The 16,171-nt window shown below is 37.9% G+C and overlaps 1 protein-coding gene across 1 annotated transcript in view; it reads right to left on the bottom strand.

The window, feature by feature from the left end:
- The window catches only part of PKP2 (plakophilin 2), a 1,518,559-nt gene that overhangs the window by 657,915 nt on the left and 844,473 nt on the right, over positions 1-16,171 (bottom strand). Inside the window, exon 5 of the mRNA XM_044087464.1 lies at positions 8,583-8,790. Coding sequence (XP_043943399.1) covers positions 8,583-8,790 — 208 coding nt within the window. The remainder of the gene's footprint in view (positions 1-8,582; positions 8,791-16,171) is intronic.

Raw genomic sequence — 16,171 nt, 5'->3', positions numbered from 1 at the left:
TATAGGAGCAAATACTATTGATATTAAATGGATATGTGAGGAAATTAAACCTTTTGATGGGCAGGCCCTATATAAATCGTCTTTAACCAAACTTTCTAAAGATTTATTATCTTTGGAGAAAACACTGAAAAGTAAGAAATTACACAAATTTCAATGGGACCTGACAGACTATGAAAGGGGCAAACCATTTGGTCCCAAAAAAACTGTAAAATTTTCTGATGGGGAGTCCAGCACTGGTAAACTTATGAAGAAAAGACCTAGATCTATCTTAAAGAGATGAAAAACAGATTACAGTAGTACATCAGGTGAGGATTCATCCACCACAGACATTGAACAACTACTCATTCATGGGTTCCCCAGCACATAAAAACTCCAAAAATGTGGATGACCCTTTAGGGTTAAGCAACACAGGGGTGGTAGTAAACATAGAAAAAAATGAAAAATGTGGAAACTTTACTACAGGTCCTGATACCTCAACAAAAGATGTTTATAATGTGCACAACATCTCCTCTGTTGATCTTACTGAAGTTGAATTACAACTACTTAATAAAGGATTATCATATGTTCCTGGGTTTTTTGTTAACGAAGATACTGTTGTCAATGATGTATTGGCCTTTTGTCGTTTGTTAAATTTGAAACTATTTTTTGGTGAACAGGACAAGTCTCACAAATGTACTGATTTTCGTTTTCGAAAAATTAAATTTTCAGCCTCCTATGGATAAATATGTTTCTGTGTTCCGAGAGTCAGTTCTCAAAGATTTACACTTTAAACAATGTGACTCACGCATGTTGGGCCATAATTTGTCAGAAAAAGAGCAACAGGCCTTAATAAATCTGAAAAATAATTCTAATATTGTCATCATTTCAGCAGACAAAGGAGGGACAGTGGTAGTCATGGACATGCAGTACTATCTGGAGGAAGCCTTCAGGCAGTTACATGATGCTAGATATTATATGCTTATGCCACTGGATCCCACAATGCAGTTCAAGAAAGATATAGATTCATTATTGGAACTTGTAGTAGATGAAGAAATTATTGACATGGCTACTAAAAGACACCTTAAAGTGGATGATCCTCAGAAGCAGATTCTTTATTTGTTACCCAAAATACATAAATGTTTGGAGAAACCACCAGCGAGGCTGATAGTATCTGGCAGGGGTTCTTTAACAGAACCCCTTTCAATGTTCTTAACTGCAGCCTTTGTTAAAAATTATTCGATCAAGATTAAAAGACACCACTGAATTTAAGCATTTTGTCTGAATCACAGTTGGAACCAGGTTGGATAATGTGTACTTTAGATGTCACGGCCCTTTATACAAACATCCCACATTGGGCTAGATTGGAAGCCTTACAATTTTGGCTTGACAAAGTGGATATTTATCCACCCGGTTTCAACACTTTACTGATTTGTATGGCCGGACATGTATTAACTAAAAATGTTTTCTATTTTCAAACAGACGGCTTTTGGCAAATACAGGGAACTGCGATGGGAGCTTCATTTGCCCCTATTTATGCAGACCTTTTTATGGGGTACCTGGAAGAACATCTTATCTATGATCCATTACATAACATCTACTTAGGGGACATGGATATATGGCGTAGGTACCTCGATGATTGTTGGCTGATTTGGAGGGGTGATACAATATACTTATTAGAGTTTATTCAATATTTAAATGATAACAAATGGGGGATGGAATTCACTCTTAATATGCACCATCAGGAAATCCATTTTTTGGATGCTCGAATAACTAGGAACCTGGTTCATACACTTTCTACACAGGTGCTCAGCAAGTACCCCCAATATAACAGTTTATTACAAGCTACCAGTTTACACCCCCACCACATCATTAAAAATATACCCAAATCCCAGTTTCTTAGAATTAGGAGAATATGTTTAGATCATAATACCTATGAGTACCACCAACAGGACCTCATACATAGGTTTTGCGATAGGGGATACAAATCTGGTTATGTTAGGGCAGCCAGTAACTGGGCAAGACAACAAAATAGTGTTGAACTATGAGAATATAAGGATAAAACATGCACAAAGGAGAATGTTGTCAAGTTTGTCACAACCTATGGTAGGAACATTAATGCCATTAGAAATGCTGTTAATGACAACTGGAATATTCTTTTGGCAAATCAGGAATTAGCCAAGATATTAACATCTGAGTGTCACTTTTCATATCGAAGAGGCCGCAACTTGGGCTCTTATTTCAACCATTATAAAACTGGGCATACAATCACAGGTTTGGGTCAGCAACTAACATTAACAGGGGACAAACTGATTGGTTCTTTCCCCTGTGGGCATTGTTCATTCTGCATACATATGTTCAAATCTTAGGAATTTTCCAGCAAAAACACCAGTAGGGTGTACAACATCAAATGTTTTGGGAATTGTGGGACAGACTGGGTGGTCTTTTTGGCCACCTGTTCTTGTTCCGCCTTTTATGTGGGTCAGACGTCTAGACCGTTCAGAATTAGAATGTCGGAACATCTTAGTGATATTAGAAATCAACGTCTGACCAATGCTTTATATAAACGCGTTGAATCATAAAACAGCCAAATTTCATTTTATGATCATTGACAAAATATGGGGGGATAGATCCAATAAAATGGGATGGCATAGATTATTAAATAATAAACAGAGGGGTTGGATTATTAAATGAGGGGGGCTTTTTTACCCCTGGTTTGAATGACATTTGTGAATTATTGCAATTTTGATCGTATGTGTATTGTAGGAACCCTTGTTAAGGTATATGTGGATTTCTAGATACTGTGACTTTAAATACTTGTACAGCTTTAATTAATTAATGATGCTATATAAAGCATTTTGAATTTGTCAGTGTTGTATGACTGAAGAAGGCCAAGGTGCCTAAACTGGTCTGATTTTTTTTGGTTATGCCACAATAAACAGATATATATTCACTCTTTGGTGCTGGCCTCTTTTTGACTTTGACATATTTTTTTTGGCCTTCAGCACCTGCCTTACGTGTGAGAACATTGTGGTGAAATTAGTACTTTGTTATTAGACCTGACGACAGTCATCTAACTTCATCTTGCCTTGCTTTACTAAGTAACAAGGGAACAGTAATTCTTCAGTTAGTTAGGAAAATATATCGAGATTAGCTGAATATTCTTTTTCTGTATCTGAGTCTTTCCATCTGTGTTGTTCTTATATATGTACTGTGAATTGAAATTCTACTACTTATTGTACACAGATAGTCAGTATTTTCCTGATTTTTTTATTATTTATTATTAAATATATCTATACCTGCCATTGTGGTTGGTTCTTTAGAAAATATTTAACTTTTTAAAGCACTTGCATTTATTTAGTGGCACTGTGGCTCCACATTCCTTAAAATCTTGCTGCTTGGTTAACGCTATCATTTGTATAAGTATTAATTTTACTAACAGTAATTGAGATACCCTAGTAAGAGCCTTAGAATAGCTGTTTTTGGGTGTTCTGGTGGCAGTGGATCTATCTATAGTCTGGGTGGAGGTGGCAAAGCAGTTAAGCTGTGCCAGTCTTTTCCAGGTGTGTGTGTGTGTGTGTGTGTGTGTGTGTGTGTGTGTGTGTGTGTGTGTGTGTGTGCCTGAAAATCAAATCTTAAGGAGAGTGTGTGTTAGCTACTTTGAACAGGGACACTGAGAGCACTGACTTCACAGAGAGGGTGATGGAGGACTTTGCTTGGAACACCTGGCTAAGGACTAAATTCTACAACTGTGTTAGTGGGGAGTCTTATTTGGTGCTGGAGAAAAAGCCCAGTCCCAGGACTGGAGTGTGCATTCCCTGTGTGCTCTTAAGGGACACATACTTAGTGCAGAGAAAGTTGCATCTGAAAATAGTGTGTGTATATTTTTTCTCAGGGAATGTTTCCCACTAGTATGAGTGGTTAGGATTGAGGCTCCTTGATCACTGGCCCAGAGGATGGATGTCAAAGGACCCCTTTTATTTTATATTTACTTTTTTATCTCCAAACCATGAGCCAAGATGTCTTACTAATGAAGTCTGTAGACAACTGTAAACTGGAAGCCATTGTCAAGTCACCCTTTGACATCCAAGTACTTCAGCAAGAGCATACACTTTTACTTATCTGGTGTACAAAAACAGGCTTAAGTTAAATGTTAAAAAATGTAATATAATCACATTTGGTAGGCTAAACCCCCTGCCACAACATCGAACACTGACAACACCTCACTCCAAAATGAAAATATTGTTAGAAACCTTGGGACATGAGTTGCCAATTCCCACTCCTTTGATCATCATGTAAGGACAGTAGTCAACAAATCATCCCACTTGGCAAAAATGATTACCAATGGAATATCATCCAGATCTAAAGAAGTCATTGTTCCATTATTCTCAGCATTGATTAGGCCAATCACTGAATATGACTGCTCACTTTCGGGTGTACTTCACTAGACATATCAAACAACTATAAAGGCCCCTGAGATTTCTAACTTAGAAAATAAGGGATTTGAAAACCCTAAGCTATCAGAAAAGAGTAGAAGCATTTTCCCTTTATTCAGTATTTTACAGACTCCTGTGAGGAGAGCTATGCCTTGCCTTCTGAGCCAGGAGAGACCACATTCCTTTATCTCTATAAATCAACTAGTCCCACAAACACCAGAAACGGATATAACTCTTCATCGACAGATAAAACAAGATGGAAAGAGAGGTTCATTTCACAGTGTCTTTCCTACCTCTAGATTAGACTCTCACAGCAAGAATGTGAACTGGATGACTAGATGGACATTCACAAATTCCCCATCCTTGACTGATCTGGCCCTCCTCAACAGAGGTGGAGCTGTGTGAGGATAGGTACTATAAAAGTGTATATAAGTAGTTGTTTGAGGGGGTGGCAGAAACATCCGAACAAGTTTATCTATTTGCTGTTGTTGAATCATAGGTCTCACCCTTCTGATAAGGCGCTATCAGACGGCACAGAATGGACCTTCATCTGCTCAGTTGTCCTTCTTGGGGTGACTTACATTTCCAATGAATTGTCTATATGTAGTCTTTATCATCCTGGTTTTGGACTTTGTAATTGTCAGAGCTACAAGAGCTTACTGAGAATGATCTGAAGTGGTCTCAATGGTATCAAGTCAGAGAGAAAACCTACAATTCTGAAACTATCACACTTCACATGACAGGACTTTAAAGACCTTATGAAACACAACGGCTTAATACATTCCCCATTCAGCTCTTCCATCAAGCTATTGCTGGTCTAACAGACAGACAGATGGATTTGTACAAACATGCAAAAAAGAAAAAAAATGTAGCTATGACCTTAGAGAAAAACCCACTATGAATCAAAATGGGCAATTTCTTGTTTAGGTACAGAAATGTCATGCATGCAACCATATAAAAACATGAGATTAACACTAAATTTATTGTAGCCTGACATAGTTTAATAATGGTCAGCTCTAAAACATCCAGAGTTTAATAACAGTCCATTTTAAAACATCCCATGTCCCATTACTTGGCTGTCTCTCCCAGTTTGCCATAAACACTGTTCAAACCTGTCAGTTTACATACTATTTTCTTCTTTACTTTTACAATAATTACAAATATTTGGATTTAATTTAAATTTTATATTACAAATTTTACAACACAGAGGTCAGTATGTGTTGGCAATCTGGAGCAAGCAGTCAAGCAACTAAACTTTGATACTAACAGTATACTCCAGAACATTCAAATGATCTATCCCATGATCAGAGAAGGATGGATGTTCCAGAAAAGGACCAGAGGAGGACAGATGCCCCATACTATGACTAGAGAAGGATGGATGACACAGAAGAGGACCAGAGGAAGACAGATGTCCCATACCATGACCAGAGAAGAATGGATGTTTCAGAATAGGACTAAAGAAGGATATGTGTACCATACCATGACCAGAGAAGGATTGATCTGGTCATGATGTTCCAGAAGAGGACCAGAGGAGGATATATGTCCCATACCATGTCCAGAGAAGGATGGATGACACGGAAGAGGACCAGAGGAGGACAGATGTACCATGCCATGACCAGAGAAGGATGGATGTTCCAGAAGAGGATTAGAGAAGGATGTATGTTCCAGAAGAGGATTAGAGGAGGATGGATGTACCATAGCATGATTAGAGAAGGATAGTTTTCAAATACCCTGACCACAGAAGGATGGCTATCTCAGTCCATGACCCACAATGGATGAAAGTCCTGAATCACATAGTTTGAAGGGCACTTAATCAGACCAGTCCACACAACAGGACTGAATACTGAAACAAGAATTACTGAGGGATACCAAGGTGAGGGTCCAGATAGGAAAGACCAGAGGTCCACAGGTAGTCTGAAATGCCAAAATCATTCTATTGTGGGGAAAACCAGAGTGCTGTAGGATTATACAAGGTATTTCAGAAGAAATAACTAGAGTGTAACACACAGATGTCACTGCTAAGATGTTACCTTGCATGCAGCAGAAGCACTGAAAAGATATAAAGAAGTTGTTCTGAATGCTATGAATGCCCTCAGAAAGAGCAAAGATTATGTCCTGAACACAAAGAAATCCCAGCCACTAATGTTGTGAGGTTTGCTGAGCAGAGAATGAATACTCTGTTTCCACTTACAACAGCTATATAATAATGTAGAACAGGAAAGGCAGCAGACAAATAATGTGTTTTCATTCACATTTACAGAAACTAAACCTAGTGCTTTTTCCCATGACAAATTATATATGGGTCCATTTGGAAGATCGACTTTTCAGAAAGTCAAAATTCATATGGTTAAGACCACATGATCGACTTTCCGAAAAGCTGAACTAGTTGTATGGAGATCGTGCTACAGTGGGGATAGAGGAATGTACCCTTTCCCCACTGCACTATGATCTCACATTTGGTATATATAATTAGCATTGGGTGTGGAGGCCATAAGGGGGATTGCCCCGCCTGTAAAAACACAGAATTTTCATAAATACATAATTGAGTCCAATGGATTTGTGCGATGGGTACAATTTATAACAGGCGGATTCTTTACATTTCAGCAGTCAGTAACTCACGTGTTCAGCACAACTCTGGTTTTGTGTTTTTACTTAATATAACACATTTATGAGCAAATATACATCATCCCTTAACACTGCAAAAGCAGGCTCCTCTGCTTAAAGTCATGCATTTTTCTCAAAAAACTACAAAACTGTCACTTTATCAATGCATACATGAAGAAAAGCACAACAAGCAATGAACAAATTCCAATCATGACATAAGGTTAATTACAATAATATTAAAACTTAAAAATTTGTACCAGTACATAACACAATATGCACATTTTAGTTTCTCTGTAAAAAATATTTATGTGGCTACTATCAGAAATCTAGTCTTCAAGTTGAAGTCTGAGCCTACAGATATGATGTAAACTCATCACTTGAGCTTTCTAAACAGCTTCACGGATTGTAAATTATTTAATTAGAGCTGCATGAGGAAAAAAAATTAAATAAGAATAGTCACACACATCTACACATATATGAATATAAACATATACACACATGCAGATACATATATAGACACATAGACAGACGATCTGTAAGGACGGCTGCAGTAGTGCAGTAGTTAGTGTTGCTGCCTCACAGCAAGCGGTTCTTCGGTTTGATCCTCAGCTGGGGTGCCTTATGTGCAGAGTCTGCATGTCTTCCTTGTGGTCCTGTGGGTTTCCTCCGGATCCTCCGGTTTCCTCCCACATCCCAAAGACATGCTGTGGGTGGATTGGACTCTCTAAATTGGCCCTAGGTGTGAGTGTGTGCATGTGTGTGTGTGTGTGTGTGGGTGCTTTCTGTGGAAGGTTGGCTGGCAACTCGACACCATAAAACTCCACTGCCAATCATGAGCTGACAGGTGATCCACTGTGGTGACCTCTAACCGAGAAAAGCTGAAAGAAGAAGAAGATAGAAAATCTATCTATGTAAGTGTGCGTGTGTATACATGTATACGGAGCCACAGTTAGCTCACCCGGTACCCTGAGGAGTTCCTCAGACTGATGTCTCTTGTGACCGTGAATGCAGTCTCTCCACACAATTAGGAAGCTGTAATACAGTACTAAACTCGTGCCCCACGTAAATCAATAAAGAGACAACATCACATACCAGAAATAAATACTCACTAACTCAAACACACCACTAAGTCTGCATAAGAAAAGAACAATAAAAAATAAAATAGATCAAAAGACCATTCAAGACTGACAAAAATCTAATGGACGTAAAAAATAAAAACACTAAAAACTCAATGCAAGACATTACCGAATCAGAAACAGTAAAAAAGTTATAAACCTGTACAACTACCAATTAGTTAAAATAGGTTTAAGAACTACAAAACACAAAATTATCATACATAAACTGCCAGGTGGAAATTAAACCTGCAAAATATACAAACACCCATTTTATAAGGCACAACAAGGGGTGGGAGTAGTACAGACATTACTGTAGAACGAGTGATTATAAGACACTTGTCCTTCAGGTTTATACATCATAACGCCACTAGGAGTAAGGTAACATCATGAATATCCCTCATGCCTTAGTACTCGGAGACAGAGGCAGTGAATGGCAGTCAGATTACTGTACCTGTGGTTTGCTTTATGATCTCTGGGTTTTTTGTCTCCTTTAACAATCTGAGAAGCGTTGAAATTCCGCCACAATTGTGCACTTCCATTTTGTTCTCGATGTCTTCATAGACAACATTCCTCAGAGCACCACATGCTGCTTTCTGCACCTCAGTGTTATTTGTGTCCAGGAGATTCAGAAGTTTAGGAATTCCTCCGAGTTGAAGAACCTGGTGCCAGAACAGATGAGAAAGAAATGAAGAAAAAGAAAATGCCAATATCACAAAAATGAGACTTACAAATCTAGTGCAATTTTAATAAACATGCAGGCCACCGAATGATCAAGAATCAATTTGGGCACCATTTTGTTTTTGTCACAAGGCTAAATCAATCTTCTAAGGCCACTTTCCAGTTTGGCATCTCATAATTAGGAATACAATTGCAATTCAGTGGTTGAAAAAAAATGGTCAGGAAGTAAAACCAGAGGCTGACATACCTAGTGGTACTCGGGTTTGCTTGAAATGCATGTAATAGTCCAACATAGAAAGAGTGACCACTGATACCACTCTGGACAACAGCAGTTTGGTTTAATCAGAGAGACCTGTGCATTTAATGCTAATAAGCAATGAACAGGCTACATGTCATGCAGGTGTTATGCAAGAGTCAGCCACTTAATAACCCAGAAATTTTAAGAGAAGGTGACATAACACATGCTCTGTTTGGGTAGCAGTGAGTGCAAACATGTTATTTAGCTAAGCATTTCCTGTCCACATGACTGATGCCTCTGCGGCATTAACACTACAAAACTGATACCAGCTGCTGGCAGAAGGGCTCTTTTGCTACTTTTTGCTAATAAATCCATCATGGATCAGTTCTCTGCTAACTAATTACTGGCACCTGTGTAGCACACCAACAGAGCAATATGCAACCTCTCAAAGCTTTCTTAATTTTTTTTCCCTTCCAGTGGAAATATTCAGCAGACTGACTTAAGATTGCACGCAGAAGAATGAACACTGATAGATCATGCTGTTGAAATAGGACCCTAGGCAGGGTAATGGGCCAGATCCCCCCCGCAGCCATTCCCGTGTCCCATTCCTTGTCGGTCTCTCCCCAGTTACCATAAACACTGTTTAAACCTGTCAGTTTACATACTGTTTTCTTCTTTACTTTTACAATAATTACAAATCTTTGGATTTAATTTAAAATTTTTATTTCAAATTTTATAGTACAAACACAGATAGACACTCCCTAAACAAATAGACTTGTATTGATTTCTCAGAAGTCCAGGCAAACTTGGACAGCCTATGGATGACAAAGTTCGCTGATGACTGGTAACTGGGAGCAAACATTGAGTGCTCCAGTTATGTTATATACAGCAGACAGGGTTAAAGCAGACAAATGACTGGTGTCAAAACCATAGGTTACAGCTAAATGCAAAAAAAAAAAAAAAACATTATTATGCCTTTGTGAAAGCTGACATCCCTGCGAATTACATTACAGACAGCACCCCCCTAAGTGTAGACCCAGTGGTACGTGATCTGGGTACTCAAGTTGATAGCAATCTGAACTTTGGCTACCATGTATCCACAGTCATACAGTCATAAGGAAATTGTCAATGTCAATGTATCAAGCCTGGCTAACTCAAATGTGTAAAAATCTGTTAACCAGTTTACTGTGTAATTTAATTTAATCCTGACTTGTGCTCAGGACTAACTGTAACCTGTGGAACTTGTTTAACTTGCTTACTTATGTAATCTCTGTAAATGTTCTGTTTGTAATATGTAATGCTGGTATTATGTAATGCTGTATCTGCTTACCCTTGGAGCTTTTCTCCCCAGGCCTCCGCTGAAAATGGACATGCATCCAGTCGGACTATCCCGGTCAACAAATGTAAAATAAATAAAAAATAAAAAAATTCTATGTGGCAAATCTTATAAGTAAAGGCATTGCAGCTACATTTAAGGATGTTATAATTGCATTATACTCAGCCCTCATCAGAACAGTAATCGAGTACATATGCTCCATTTTGCATGTAACTCACCAGATACCTGCAACAACTGGACAGACCACAGAGGTTTCTCACCAAGAAATTACAAAGTACACAAAACAAGTCTTATGTGGAAAGACTGAAAGCCCTGTCACTGTATTCTGTCTCCTACAAGTTGCTAAGGGGTGACCTGTGCCTGGCTTACAGGGCAGTCTCTGACTCAGCCCTGACAGAAATGCTACACATTCATAAATCAAGCTGCAGGAGGGTTACTCGATCCAGGAATCTTAACCTAGCCTATGACAAGAGTAGGTCATGCTGGAGAGATAGATACATCTCCCAGAGACTACCACTTCTCTAGAACAAGCTTCTAATTTATGTAAAACAGAGTCCCTCCCTGACCCTCTTCAAACGCAACGTAGATCAATGGATAAGTGACCACATATTCACTCCTGGGGTGGCACGCATGTCCCTCCTGGACAGAGGAGGTCGGAATTAACTACCAAAGACCTTTATCTCTGCGAACTTCACTCACTTAACCACTGACAGCTGGGGTAACATAGTATAAAAATGGCTAGGCTTATAAGGGCTTTAGGGCTGTTAGCCTAGTAACCTCCTATGATCCTATGAACATAGACGTAGCATGAGCAGCAATAAACTTCTCTGCCCTTGAAACTCCCATTCAATGAAAAAACATTTAAACTCAAATACACTGAAAATGCATCTGGCCAATGGTGAATTAAGTGCATCTTGGAGCGGATTTCAAGCCATATGCCCTTTGCACATATTTTTAGGACCATGCATACATGCAGCTGTTCTTTGATTCATCTTCCTGGTTGTATTACATTATATTCCTTGCTTAGTGCAGCAACATTTGTTAGCATTTGTTTTAAATTTGTAGTTTTGAACATTTTTTTTCCAGTACGCAGTGAAACAAAATGTATGAACCAATAATGACAAAATTATCCATTTCAGAAAATTTAAACCATAAAGAGACACAAACTACTGTCTTCAGTCAATATGCACAATCTCATCATCTTCTCCTTTTGGCTTTTCCCATTAGGGGTCGCCACAGTAGAACAACAGTCTGGAGAGTGACTGACAGTGAAGTTTTAGCCAACATTCCAGAGAAGGCACACACACACACCTAGGGCCAATTTAGAGTGTCCAATCCATCTGCAGCATGTCTTTGGGATGTGAGAGGAAACAGGAGCACACGAAGGAAACCCACACGACCGCAGAGTCTGCACAGAAAGCAACCCATCCAAGAATTGAACTGGAAAACCTCTTGCTGTGAGGGCTCCCTATTACGCTGTCGCAGATGCAGGTTGTTGAATGCGTCTTTGTTGTCGAACTGAAAAGCGTAAAAAGGCAAAATAGCGAAGCAGCTTTTCAGTGAATTCTTTCCCTGGGAAAGAATTTGCTTGGTCGCTTTCGCTACTTTGCCATTTTTGGCACTGTAGTGTGATCTCAGAGTTGGTATATTTAAGTAGGGTGTGTGTGTGTGTGGGGGGGGTGAAGCCCCCCACATTATGTAATGTTTTACCTTTTTTTTTTTTTTTTTTTTTTATTTCGGAACAGCAATTTTTTTCCCTTGGAAAAAAAAATCGCTGTTCTGAGGTTGCGATGTTGTAAGCTTTCACTTACATGGGGTCAATTATGTGTCGTTTGCTCTTCTGAGCATGCAATATAATATAGATGCTGTTGTGAGGTGGCAATGCTAACCACTGCACAACCATGGCCACCACAGTCTCTGTAGAAATAAAAGTCATCAGAGTAATTCCTCATTAAAGAGAACTACTACTAAAGCAGAGGTTGCTGCTGGCAAACAACTTTGCATTTTAGTGCTTCATCTACAACTGCAGTGCCTGCTGCCTTTGAAGAACAAATTGCCTACATTACATTAAAGAGAAATGATGTGTTGGTGACATTGTCACAACATTTCCTGAACTAGATCAGCTATGCAATAGGGAATGGCTAGCAAACAACAGGTTCATAACTATGCATGCAGTCCTTAAGACATTAAGTAACCTAGACTAAATTCCCAATTGCTCCAAAGCACTGTCTGGCCAAGTGACTTGGTCAAAATCACACAGTAGTTAAATGACGGTGGAAAGATTCAAACCCTGCATCCTTGCCACAGGAAGCTGCTCATTAACAAGTCAGAGCTTTAGTTCTCCATTTTGACTGCGAGGGTTGCAACTTTTAACTAAATGTTGAAACAGTTTACAATCTGATCTTGTAGAGAAGACTGTATCACAGTAATATGCAACAGTAACTACATAATGGACGCTAATGCTCAGAAGGTTCTGATCGTCACTCCAAACAATGCAGACTATGCGACCTGGTAAACAGCAATCTCTTTGCAGTTACTGGAGGCAGTAAAGAAGGTACTGCAAAAAATACATTAATAAAATGCAACTTGTTTAGTCATGCTTAGACTATATTACACACTCCAGACATAATAATGAATGTATTCACTCTTACTGGAACAAATAACACTCCAGACATAATAATGAATGTATTCACTCTTACTGGAACAAATAACACTCCAGACAAAATAATGAATGTATTCACTCTTACTGGAACAAATAACACTCCAGACATAATAATGAATGTATTCACTCTTACTGGAACAAATAACACTCCAGACATAATAATGAATGTATTCACTCTTACTGGAACAAATAACACTCCAGACATAATAATGAATGTATTCACTCTTACTGGAACAAATAACACTCCAGACAAAATAATGAATGTATTCACTCTTACTGGAACAAATAACACTCCAGACATAATAATGAATGTATTCACTCTTACTGGTACAAATAAAGCAAAGCAATTAAAGACAATACAAATGCTGCAAAGGCTTTTGTTCAACAATCGTTATAAATCTCAAATATTACTGCACACAACATACTACTTTTTTTGGGGGGGGCAGGGGGAGGGCATACATGCTTGCATTACACCTACATCTCATTTTTTTACCCACTTTGGGTCTTCCTGGTCAACAAGAACAGCTACCCCATCTGACATCACTCTCTGCAGGTCTGACCTACTTAAATGGTTAACAATGGTGTATAGTTGCAGCACACACCACCAGAGTCAACAAGCTGGTCCATGGACAAATGGGACCATATGCATGCTTAAGAGTTAGGTCCCTGCCAACTATATCAATGTCCCACTACCCTGACCACAGTGATCAAACATGTCAATGTACATACCAGTTTCTTCTTTACTTTTAGAATTGTTAGAGATTTTGATTTCATTTAAACCTTTTACTTCAAATTTTACAGAAAAAAACATTAACAGCTATTTTCTAAACAAAGCAAAAACACTTTCTAATTGAAAACAGATTCAGTGTGTGAAGCAATAAACTTCTATTCCCTTAAATCTTACATTTAGTGATCTGGCAACCCATTAAACTACATTTCATACTCAAATAGAACTTAAAACAAACCACTGACAAGAGACTTTAGACAGCACTGAAAAATATTTAATGTTAAGCGCTTTTCGTTTGATAGATTAAACAAACTTCATCAGACATACTGAAAATCTTGTGAACAGAGAGTAGCAATTAGCCAATCATTTCATCTGATGCACAAATTAAGTAAGCTAGTTTAAAAAGTAAAAAGGACTTCTTAAAAGACCTTTTTAAAGAAATAGACACATTAAAAACATTAAAAAACATTAAAAAAGCTCCACTCTCTCCCTATTAAAAGTAGACATGTAAAACATTCAAGCACACTATAACCAAAGCTGTACTACTGATACTACAACTAAATACAATTAATTAGTATTATGTATTTAAACATTAAACATAATCATAAATACAATCAAAGAAAAAATAAGAAATAGTGATGAAAAATATAATGGTAAAAAATGTATATGTGTATGTATAAATATGTAATGGAACTGATTAAGTGTAAAAATAAGCAAATCAAAAGTACAGTACCAATTACAGGTCATCTTGTCAAACTTTTGATTTTTAAAATACTACTAATAGAGCAACCCTCATTCAAACCAGGTGAATTATATGCGTTCAACCTGATCTGCCATATAAGCTCAAGTTCTTCTAATCTAAGTGAATCAGGACCACCTCGAGGGTTGTAACAAACTTGGTCTATCACTATAAACTTAAAACTATGATTGGGAAATTGAACTATATGTTTAGCTAGTGCATTATCAACTTTATGCTTTTTAATGGCGTATAAATGCTCATTCATACAGTCACGCAGCCTTCTTTCTGTTTTACCAACATAGAAGGCTAAACATGACAGACATTGAGCTAAATAGACTACCATTTTCGAGTTACAATTAACTCTCAGCTTCAAATAATATTGTAAGTTGTGAATACAAAATCTGCTGGATTCACTGACATAAGAACAGTAATTACAGGCCTGGCATTTATACATACCTACTGTTCTAACAGAAGTTCTTACATGATGTTCATAATATGCTTTGAGGTTTTTACCTCTTTTATACATCACCATAGGACGTTCACCTACACTTAAGTAGACAATGTCATCATTCTTAAAAATTTCCCAATTTTTTAACAAAATCTGAAAACAGTCTCTGCTATTAAGATTGTACGTTGTAACAAAAGTAGAAACTACAGTATTTCTTCTTAGAGAGTTGTCAGATGATTCGGGTGACATAAAAGGGGGGACGACCACCCTATTAGGTGTGTTAAATGGATTGTTCAATATAGGTTTATAGAAGTAACTCTGACGTTTAACTGTTACTTCATCAATAATTTCATTGACCATGTAGTCAGGGTACCCATGATGGACAAACATCCCTCTAATATAGAGACACTCGGCATGGAAATCGTGGTCTAGGGTAATGATACGGGCAGCCCTGACAAGTTGACCCTTAATTATAGCCCGTTTTTGGTGCAGTGGATGGCAACTAGAAAAATGTAACATTGAGTTACAATATGTGTTCTTTCTAAAAATGGAAGCTGTAGGTTTTTGAACAGAATAATCTTTAGATAAAAAAACATCAAGATAAGAAATAGAATCTGCATTAAAAGTGTGTGTAAACTTCAAAAAATTAGTGGTTGAGTTAAAATACTCCACAACCAACTCACTAGTAGAACTGTCACCATCCAATAAGATAAAAATGTTGTCCAAATAACGGGTATAGAATATTAGCTGGTCATTGAACACACAATTGTTGGTGACAAACTGGTGTTCCCAGTGGGCCATAACCATATTGGCTACACTAGTCCCACACGGGGAACCCATAGCCACACCCACTCTTTGTAGGTAAAAATTCCCTTCAAACATAAAATAATTGTTGTCAAGAATTATGTCCAGTAATTCTTGAACTAAATTTAACTCATTTTTAGTACAACCCTGAAGTTTTAACATTTCAGCAACCCATTCTACAGCTATGTCATGTGGAATACATGTATATAGGTTTTTTACGTCGATAGTTAGAAAGTTGTATCTAGGATTGATCTCGAGTTGGTTCAGTCTATTTAGAAACATCCATGAATCCTTACAGATTTGTTTCAAGTTGACCAAATATTTTTGTAAAATAGAGTCAACAACCTTAGCACATGGGTAAGTAGGAGATCCTCTACCATCGACCAAAGGGCGCATTGGGGGGGGGGG

This window comes from Protopterus annectens, chromosome 11.part0 (genome assembly GCF_019279795.1).
Source record: "Protopterus annectens isolate FY-2018-M chromosome 11.part0, PAN1.0, whole genome shotgun sequence".
NCBI lineage: Eukaryota > Metazoa > Chordata > Ceratodontiformes > Protopteridae > Protopterus > Protopterus annectens.
This window is presented reverse-complemented; position numbering and strand designations above follow the sequence as displayed.